General features: G+C 42.1%; 2 protein-coding genes across 4 annotated transcripts in view; both read left to right on the forward strand.

Annotated features, from left to right (window-relative positions):
* The window catches only part of LOC118326757 (zinc finger protein with KRAB and SCAN domains 3-like), a gene marked incomplete in the record, with an annotated part of 8,956 nt that extends 3,030 nt beyond the window's left edge, over positions 1-5,926 (forward strand). The window contains 1 exon segment of the mRNA XM_035659821.1: positions 5,130-5,926.
* A 1,943-nt stretch (positions 5,927-7,869) lies between these two features.
* The window catches only part of zfyve27 (zinc finger, FYVE domain containing 27), a 9,116-nt gene continuing 6,586 nt past the window's right edge, over positions 7,870-10,399 (forward strand). For 2 of the 3 annotated variants that reach the window (XM_035659822.1, XM_035659824.1), the window contains exons 1-4: positions 7,870-8,206; positions 9,277-9,502; positions 9,636-9,706; positions 9,815-10,001. In XM_035659822.1, the coding sequence (XP_035515715.1) occupies positions 9,279-9,502; positions 9,636-9,706; positions 9,815-10,001 (482 nt within the window). In that variant the 5' untranslated portion in view covers positions 7,870-8,206; positions 9,277-9,278. Of the gene's footprint in view, positions 8,230-9,276; positions 9,503-9,635; positions 9,707-9,814; positions 10,002-10,399 lie in introns of all 3 variants that reach the window. The other variant, XM_035659823.1, reaches the window with a different exon arrangement.

A 10,399-nucleotide genomic window follows, 5' to 3' on the forward strand; every position in this document is an offset into this window, starting at 1 on the left:
TAACCTGTTCTATAACTTCGATTGAGATGCCCTATTCCTTCCTGGTTATTCAAAGCTCTTAGATCAACAGGATGAACCGCCTACCTGTGATCTTCCCAAAGCCACCCAACAAATCGGCCCACCGGTACAATTTAGTCAGGCGTGAGGATTGGTAACTCAGCAATTCAATAGCGCGATTAACGAAGAAAGTAAGCCGCGACCTCGCAAACTGGGCTGTGAAACAAACAGACAGAAAAACCAGAAAGAAATAGCAAACTGCAATCACAAGGGGGGAGAAGGAAATAAGAAACAAGACGATGTTAAACCAAGATATCCAATCAGGCGGACATTAAATGGGATAGCAGCGTCCTGGAGCTTAAGAAAGGTGTGTTCATGGGCGTTACAAAATCTTTTTTATCCCGAGGAAATACAAACAAGAGTACCAGAAGAGCCGTGTGCGTTAAACAACATCCAACGACATGCGCTAAAGCCCCCAGGCGCCTTTCAGGACGGTCAAAAAGAATCTGGGAAATCCGGGACGCCGGAGGAAACAGGAGTGGAGTTAGGGCAGGTGTAGTGGGGGGTGAGGAGAAGAGGGAAGATATAGAGGTGTGGAGTGATACGGAAGAGAGATCAATGGTACCCAACAGTGCCTGGAGCAATGAGTAAAAGCATGAACATCATCGTATGCAAGGAGCAAGGATGGGAATGAGCGAGAGGATTGTCTTAAGCGCGGGGAGAGAGGAGGGAGAAGGGGAGAGGCGAGAGCACACCCACGAGTCCAACCTCACAGTTCTGGCTCTCGTGGGACCATCCGCTCTGGAATGATAAGAGCGCGGAAAAGGCCCTTTTATCGAGGCGAATGAATCAGTCATACCGCGCAAATCCCACAGAGAACTTAGACATAACACCTTATAGCTGCAGCGATACCAGTAAAATAGGGGTGAAAAGGGGAGGATAGAGCGGATGGGAATAGAGGAATAGGAAGAAGAGACAAGAGAGAATGGGAGAGAGAAAGGGAACCCTTAAAAAGATGAGGGCCCGCACAAACAACAAAAAGCATCTTCGGACAAGTGTAAGCCACAGGCCAAGTAAGGATTGAGACCAAAAGCGTACCCTTGTGTTGTCCTTGCCTGCTGGTAGGCAATGGCTGGGGTGTAGAAGGGCATTGAACGTGGGTGAAGTATTGTGGTGACATCACAGCTTCTCCCAGATATTTGGGTTTGTAAGCTGATCGTAGGGGCCATGTAAATCTCAGAAATGATACGAAAAGGTGATCTGCTCTGGGAGCCTTGTTTTGGGTTACATGACAAACATGTGGAGGCGGAACGCTCTGCACGTAACTCTTCAAGGAAGATCCTCTTTTGGGAGCTTCGTTCAATATAAGAGTTTGGCCCCCGCTGCTCGTATGATGCTTGGTTTGACCAGAGGCACACGTGACGCAGGGAGGGATGTTCGAAAGAAAGTAGGGAGGAACACTTCTGACACTACACCTCCCTCTGCAGGTTAGCACACCGCCTCAGAAATAAAAATGTTTAACTTGCACTTCCTCATCACGACGGTGTTAATAAATAGGAAAGTCACAGCCTTCCACCTGGGAGGGCTTGATATGTAAGTGTGCGAGTATGTACGGTCCAACTGTGTTCTCCATGCAAGTGTGTGTGCTTTTCGAAACAAAGAGCTTCCAGTTCCTCCCGTGATTACAGCACTGGTCTGAAAGCCAAAACAGAAAAATAAATAGAATCATAAGGAGAAAAAGTCTTTCATCTGATGCTTTGAAACAAAAACAACAGGAGTTGTCGCACAAACTAGAATTAGTTGTGCCTTAAATAATGCAAGGGCGCTAGCAGGACAACTCCGACACAAAAATATTTGAACAACAACTGAAAAAAGATTCCTCATGAAAAAAGCCACAAATAAAAGAAAATAAAGAGGAATTGTGTGATGACAATGTTAATTCTGGGATCCAATAAACCAAAAGAAAGATGCGAAAAAAGAAGCAGCGCAAATGACGTGTTGAGGAAAATAGACAGAAACGTGAAGAACGTCAAAGACAAGACACTCTGAAAATTAGAAGAAATAAGTCCCTTCATTCTGGACGATATGGTCAGCCGGGTGGCCAACTCCCTTGTAGTATGAAGAGCAACAATCAACCAGACTCAGAATCAATATGAGCTTGGCTGTGACAGACACTCCTCCTTTTTGAGAAACAGAGAAACCAAATGGATACCATGCATCTGCTGGAGCTATAGCTAAGTCCCTTACATTTATTTAACTACTAGATATGACTTACTTGCAATCAAGTTAGCCTCGGGAATAGTTGGAGGGAACAAACACCAATAATCTATTTCCCATTTCCCAAAAGTTGACAAGTTTCTGTGTTCAATTAGCGATTCTGCTGGTGCTGAGGTGCTCACATTTCACTCTCAAAGAACTATGTGCAGTTAAAATCAGGAAAGGATGCCCCAAATTCATTTCAAATACATTTAATTGCCTTTGGAATGGAGAAAGAGAGAGTGCAAAGTGGAGACCCAATAATTGTACTGCAGCAAAACCAGGCCCTAATAAGTGTACTGAAATAACCTGGGAGAACCAAACACTGGTAAATCCCACCAAGCTCCAGAGGTGCTTGACTCCCTGACCTTTAACCTCTTTGTGTTAAAGTTGGAGTGAACAAAAGTCCGCCTAATGATATTTCATCATCTAGTCACAAAATGTGATGCCTTCAAACTGGAATTTAACACATGTTATTTCGGTACCAGTCACAAACCCAAAAGATTTAATTAAAATGATACAAAACACAGACAAAATCTGATCAACTAAGTAATTCCAGCGGGAAGTGAAAAATTACCATTTAAGGCTTGGGAAGAAAAAGTACTGAGTGTTTTATCATTTAACAAAATGCACACCAAGCTACAAAGTCAATTCTCAAAGTTCATTATCAAATAGAGACTTCAGTGTCCCACGTAAAGTAAAAATGGGACTTCAAGCTTCTGGGAACCAAAGATTTGTCTTGCCTCACAGAATTTGATTTGAATTGTTCGAGGCCATGAGATAACAGAAGAAAAATCTGTGGGTTTTTGTTTTAAAAGCGATTCAGTAAAAATGTCCTTTATCGAGTTTAGAAACCAAAAGACCTATTGTTTATCAATCTCATCAAGTCTGGTCCAGAAGCTATCAGCCTACAACCATATCCCTCTTGAAGTATGACCACACGCGCCATGAAGCTACAGTATCGCGACAGCCTTACAACCGTAAAGAAAGGAAACCCAGTTGCCCCTTGTGAGGTCCGATAGCGATGATAGTCCACACATATAAAAAAATGCCCTAATTTTTTTAATACCCAAGAAAACCGGCGTGGAGATGCCCCAGTATTGCCTAAGTAGGAAGACGTTAAACTGTATCTAATGAAATGTCACCCCGTCAGCCCTACCTTGGGATCAAGCGGAAGCATGCTCTCGTTCTAAGTAGCTACATGGTATCTATGAACACTGAGAAGAGAGAGCGAGGCACCCTACCAAATGACAGGACAAGGGAGGGTAAACAGTCAGACTCATCAAATCGCATACTACCATTATATCGTCACCATACGGCAGTGTTAGTGTAAATTAAAAAAGAGAGAAAGAGAATGGATTGAAACAAAAGTGATGCTAAAATAAAGGACGGGGATCACAAATGATTGCTAGTTTAAAGAGGCGATTCAGAAACCCGAGATCACCCCACCGATTAAAACAAGTAAATAATACGCAGGTAAGAACAAAGAAAATTTTCTGCTCCTTATTCTCTGCGAGGACCTCTTCTCGAACAATCACATCAGAACTCATCTAACGTCTTACCAGCCGTCTTAAAAGTTATAAATTTATCTAAGAAAGCAGTTTCCATTAAGTTCTGCGACACACTTAGGTCGTGGTCATAGGATGAATAGATGCGGTAACCTTTGATGGAAAGAATCCCAACGTCCGTCAACTGAGCTTTCAACGTGTCAAGTCTGCTGATTCGCGCTCCTACAAGCCCATCAAAGTTAAGAGCCACTAAGCAAGACCGAACAACCGTTTTCTAACATAAATGTTCAACTAGACTATCCATACGTATGGGTTCAAATCCCCCAGAAAAAACTCGCATATATTCACCCCCGAATAGAAGATTGGGTCTATCTCCGTAGACTTTCAGAAAACAAACATATCAATATTGGTGCTAGCTTTCTGAAAATACTCGGGAATGACTGCCTCACTGAATAAATATGAACCGCTACAATTCAAATCATCACCCCGATTAAAAAGTCTATCCTCACTTTCCCTCTCGTATAGGCACTGGTCAATGCTAAACCTATACCTGGCAGCTTTTCTACTTTGCACAAATTAATGTATGCCAACCGAATATATTATTAATCGCCTACCTGCTGATTCTGTGGCCCCAAATGTTTTGAAATACGACTAATGTCCCATAAATTTCTCTTCCAACTCTATGTTTTATTCCGTTACCCACCTTCAAATGGGTAAAACCACCAGCCTTAAAAAGAAAAACCAGAAATAGAAGGTGAATTACGACATCAAAAACAACTGTATTTGCTACATCTTCCAATGAAAAATCACACACTTCTTATTTTACCTCTTACTTTTTGCTGTGTGCCTTTCCCTGGCCTGCGTTGAATTACCGAAAAGCTTTTCGCTTCAACTTTTAGAGTAGTGTTAATTGTTTGGTAATTACAAAAAAGTTGAGTCAGCGGAAAAAGAAGGAGGGTGACGGTATTCTTATACCACAAACTTCCAACAACTGAGACAAACGGGAGGAGGAAGGGAAGACACCACCGATATTTAGAGGGCACCACAGTGAGAGGAACACAACGTCTTATCTGGTGGATCAACTTTTTATGAATATTAAAACAACAATAATTAAAACGTATAGAAAAGAACAAAGGCCAGAAAGAACAAGCAAAAAAGTAAGATAATAAAGATAAAAGGTGCTTTTTCAAGGATTCCAAATCACAGTTGTTTTTGATTTGTGAATCCACCTCTTCATTTTCGTCTTATTTTTAGGCATGGTGGATTACCATGAGTGTCAAACAAAAAAAAGAAAAAAGAAAGAAATTTATAACCATAGTCGTATTCAAAACATTGCCACAGAATCCAGCAAGCTAGGCGTCGTGTGGACTTTACAAACAAATTGTCTGGACAAACGTGATATATCCATTACTGTATGTGCAGCTGATAGACAGCCTGTGAGGACCTCAAGAGCCGTGCTAGAAACAGTTTGTCTTTTGGATAACAGTTACAGACATAGCAGGGTCTGTCCTGTCTGTACTGTTTCACCTCTTTGTACCAGGTCTTTCCTTTGAGATCACAGGTATTGTTTTTAAGAGCTGTCACCCAGAAAGCAGCATCTCAACAAGTTATAGGAACAGTCTAAGTGTATTGAATTGAGGTCAAACCATAAATTATACTGACACAATTCGTTTTATTTCAGTGTTGATGTTCTCTAAATCAGTGTCTACAATAGACCAAGTAGAAAGTATAGATACTGTGGCTGTGTGATCAGTACGTCAACCATTTTGTACTGTGTATGATGGCTCAGTAGTACTTTCACTATATGAAATGTGTGGAAATTGTCAGTGTATCTCCAAGTGCCACTTTTCTCTTTTTAATGATGGTTATTGAAGAAAATCAGTTTGTTGGGCTCACCTGGCAGAGCTGGCGACCCGTGTACCGAGGCTGAGTCCTTGCTGCAGCGGCCAAGGGTTTGAGTCTGACCTGAAGCCCTTTGCTACGTGTCATCCTCTCTCTCCCTTTTCTGAGTATCTTCAGCTGCCCTATGTTTTAAAGGCAAAAAAGCCCCAAAACATTTTTTTTTTTTTTTTTTTTTAAAAAGAAGAAAGAAAATCAGTTTGTGGTTCTTATTCATGGTAATCTTGTTTTGGTAACTATTTGTTTGTGTGCATAATATAATTAAATATGCATCTTATTTATATAATTGAATAAATAAAAAGTACTCAGGAAGTGGACAAAGTGTGTCAGCTTTGTTGCACTGCACCAGTATACATAGGACTATGGAAACCTAACTAATGACTTCAGGAGTGGAAAGTAACAACCCACATTTACTCAGGTAGAGTCAGTGATACCAGAAGATGCATCCAGGTCCAGATCAACAACAGCTTCTCCAGAGTCCCAGTCCACCTGAGCTCAGAGCCAAGCAGTAGGCAGGTTTGAGATCAGAGGAGGAAAGATGACTTGGAGGCCTTTAGATTGCCAGTAGGGGGCGACAAAGATCATCCATTACTACATAAGCCAGTCACTAACAGTGGTTCCTGAAATCTGCTACTTTTACCCATCCACACAATAACTGCTTAAATATACTGTAAAGACTTTGGAGAGCAGAATAATAATATGTAAAATGGATTATTTCTCTCTCTCTCACACACACACACACACACACACACACACACACACAGTGTGCACACATGCTACAGTGTGAATTCAGACACATCACATCTTCTCATGTGTTAAAAGGTCCCATTGCTGCTGTATGATGGAGTTGTTATAAAAACTTGCTGCAGCTGCTAAACAGTCTCATTAAGGCTTAATTAACTAATTCCAGTGTCCCAAGAGACAGTCTCGTCCCACTACACCCTACCTGTTTGTCGACTCAGTAGTTTGATGGGATACGTTAATAAGGACATAGAGGCTGTGTGTGTGTGTGTGTGTGTGTGCCTTTTTAAATGGCTACATTTCCCACTGTGTACTGTGTTTAAGGCTTGTGAACTTCACAGTACAATACAGGTCATCAAAGATTCTGCAATTGAGTGGCTGCTGTTTGTGTGTTTACTTCTGGCAACTCCTATCTATCTCAATCCATAATACTTCTTTATTCCCTGTTTTGTTATCATAATATTAGTTTTCTGTTCCCTCTCTTTGTTACTCCTTTCCTCGTGTGAAAACAAAGCTCCAAATTCCTGCAGAGAGAGCACAGCAGTCAGCAAATGTCCACGAGCTGCTGCAGAACACTGACTGAGACCTGACCTGTGATCAGCTTTCATACATACATTTCTTCCATTTGTTATTTTCACTCAGTAAAGGGTCCCTCTCAGTAAGTAGACGACTCTCACTTCTCACTTGTAAACTGTATATCAAAACTGTCAGCGAGAATGAGCTATTGCTGTGTGAGAATGTGTGTCTCTCCTTTAATCACAACGTGCTGTTGAAGTGTTATGATATTACATTACATTACAAGGTTATTACTAAAGTCCCCCTCCACACAAATATGTGTTTCTCAGTGTTACTTCAGTTGGATGTTTGACCTTCACTGTGCAGAAAGATGTATGTGCAGACACTAGGAAGCTCTTTTCACATCCATCTGCTGAAGAGGTTAAGTTTCTCTGTGCTCACCTTAAATCTGAGCTTGTACAGATTCTGGGACATCACAGCTAGTTTGAAAGCCAGTCGTGGTCCAGTATAGCAACTTAATGCAACTTGACGTGAAAAAAACTTCCATATACTGGAGCAGGAGACATTTTATGCCTATAGTTAAACTTTTAAAATAAAAAATATTAGCACATTTATAGATTCTGAATTTTTTAGTGAGGGAGATGGAGCCTAAATGTATTTTAAATAAGGTTATTGATCATCATAGCAGACACAAAGTTGTTACTAAAAACAGGTTTTTATATGTCTTAAAAGATGTCCTCAAATTAAAACTATTTAATTGTAGAAGCACATTTAGTACATAAAGCATTTGAATCTACATTTACCTCCTACACACTAAAATGAGTTTACAAAAACATATATTTTTTCAAGTCTACACCAGGTAAACTCACGAGGTTCAACTCCGGAGCCGAACATCTGTGATCGATTGTATCGGACATCGGCTCCCTCTCTGTTATCAACTATCCGTCCTGGATTAGAAGAGGAAGCGGACGTCCTCAGAACAACACGGAGCTAACAAAGCTATCGGGGACGAGCATCCGTCCGCAGACTAAACAGCCGCTTTACCCTTCGGTTTGCTCCGCAGACGGTCTGACAGTCTGATAAAGCGCCTCGGTTCGACAGCGTACTGCTCACGCTGGAGGCCGGGCCGCTGTCATGTTGACCGGCCCGCGTCATGTTGACCGGGCCGGTGCTTTTGGAGGCTCTCTCTTCCTCCGGGCTGATGATGTCGGTGGGACTCGCTAGTGTCGCATAAGCTCCGCCGCCGCCGCTGCTTCACAAGTTGGCTGTTGTTGGACGCTCAGCTCGGGGTAACTCATCTCTTTCACACCCTGTAGGTAGTACCAGCTGGGCTCAAGTAGAAACACTGTGTGTATTGTGTCCTTCTGTTAGCAAGCTAAGTTAACTTTCCTGTTTGACAGCATCGCATGGCCACAGCACTTAGCGCTGATTTAAAGAGGCGCTGCTTCATTTGACTGGGAATACTGGGGCAGGTTAGAGTGAGTGATCAGGATAAAGTAGTTACAGTTGAAGTAGCTTGCTCTTTCGAAAACAATATTAGGTTCATGAAAAGCTCACCTTGGCCCTAATATTCATTTCCTTGCTAATTCAGTGGTGCTGTCAGAAATACAGAGTTGTAAAGATGACTTTTAATGGAGTAGAGGTTCAAATACACTTAAACCCTCCACAGTGCTGATTGTATTGTCACATAATCGACTCGAAACAGTGCTGCAGGCTTTCCTATAAATCTTGCAAAACGAGTTCACAATTCTTCATTAATTATGCATCAGGTAGGAAGCATGGTTATGATGAATATACTGGTAAAAAGCCGGACACTGTACAATGCTGAGAGTAGTTTTTATTGGATATTAGCGACTGCTGAAAATGAGAGTAACTAAGGCTGCAGACAGTACGTGCCCTCTCTGGTTGGAAGTACCTCTGCTGGGTGTGGTCCACAACCTGGTCAGCACTGTGCTGGTTTGTGTTTCCACTTCATTTCAATTTGACACACACAGGCACATGTTGTGTGTTGTGTGCACAAACTGTTGGCTTTTTGCAGCACATAAGGAAAATACAATGTGCATCAACAGAATCATAAACAACACAGACTGATAAACACACTTAACATACATGCTTGCACTCACACTTAAACAGGCCCCCCCCCCTTGCCGCTATATAACGAGCCGTAGACCACTGACACTTTATCATTATTGCAGCAAGAGTGTGGTAAGTTGCTCTTTAGTGATTCAGTTAAAGATTTCCGTGTGATAATAGACTGTGTGATTGAGAGGTCTGGAACTGCTCTCCACCTGCTGTACAGACAGTTTCACCCTTTTCACCCTCTGAATCCTGCCCGCTTTCTTTTCCTCCCTCTGCGCAGGAATGACGATTCCCGGCATGTCCCAGGACTCCTCACAGGGTGCAGGGGAAGGGGGCGGGCTGGTACACTCTAAAGAGACCCCCGGGTCCCCAGATGCTTCTGAGTTGGGGAGCCCGCGCTGCACACCAAACTTTGACCTCTTCAACATGGTTGTGTCCTACAAGAGAATGGCTCTGTTTCTGGAGCCAGTTACAGATGCGGTGGAGCTGACGCGCTTCCTGCTCGGGTGTGTATGTGTGTTTGTCTGTGGCCTGTTTGAGTATCAGGTCATATAATTGCATTCATCCTTAAGTAGTAATGGCAGAAAGCCATATTTATATTTGAGTACTGATATTCAGTCTCCTTATTTCATCCCTCAGATGGAGGATGCCCGTGTGCTCTCTGCTCGTCTGTGTATTGCTCAATGTGTTTTTCTGCACTGTTAATGAAGGTAAGATCAGGCATTAGGCATTCATATCGATTCAGCTTTTGTTTGGTGTTTTAAAAGACACATGAATAATTTATTAACTTGCTGTTGTGTCTGCTTCTCTGGTGTCAGTGGGTTGGTTCACAGTGGGTGTGGTGGCTATGTGTGTGCCTGCTGCCCTGGGTTACCTGCAGGACAGGTGTGTGGGCAGAGCCTCAGAAGATGAGCTCCAGAGGAGGCGCTACTTCGCTGTGCACCGCAGAGACCTGCAAACAGTGCATCTCACCAAACAGGAGGCCATGCTGGAAGTCAAAGACCTGTAAGGCCGACACTGCAGGGGATGGGGTTATATGCTGCAACAAATGATGTTTATTATTGATTCATTTACTTGATCAATTGTTTTTGAAGGTATGTGTCAACAAATAGTAAAAAAAAAAACAATCCTGAAGCCAAAGTTGATGTCCTTAGGTGTATTGTTTTGTCAATCCAAAACCAAAAAGAAATTTGCTGCCACACAAGACAAAAATGAAAAAAGGAACAGCAAATCATCACATTTTAGAAACTGGAGCTTGGTTCTGTTTGCTACTTTGGCTTGAACAATGAATCAATTATAGAAATAGTTTATATTTTCTTTATCTATTCCATTACTTGAGCATTAATTTCAGCTCTAATATAATATATGTTTGTGTAGCATGGGGAATGTGTGTGTGTGTGTGT

The sequence above is a fragment of the Morone saxatilis genome, unplaced genomic scaffold, assembly GCF_004916995.1.
Source record: "Morone saxatilis isolate NCDOM2014 unplaced genomic scaffold, NCSU_SB_2.0 Contig17, whole genome shotgun sequence".
Taxonomy (NCBI): Eukaryota; Metazoa; Chordata; class Actinopteri; family Moronidae; genus Morone; species Morone saxatilis.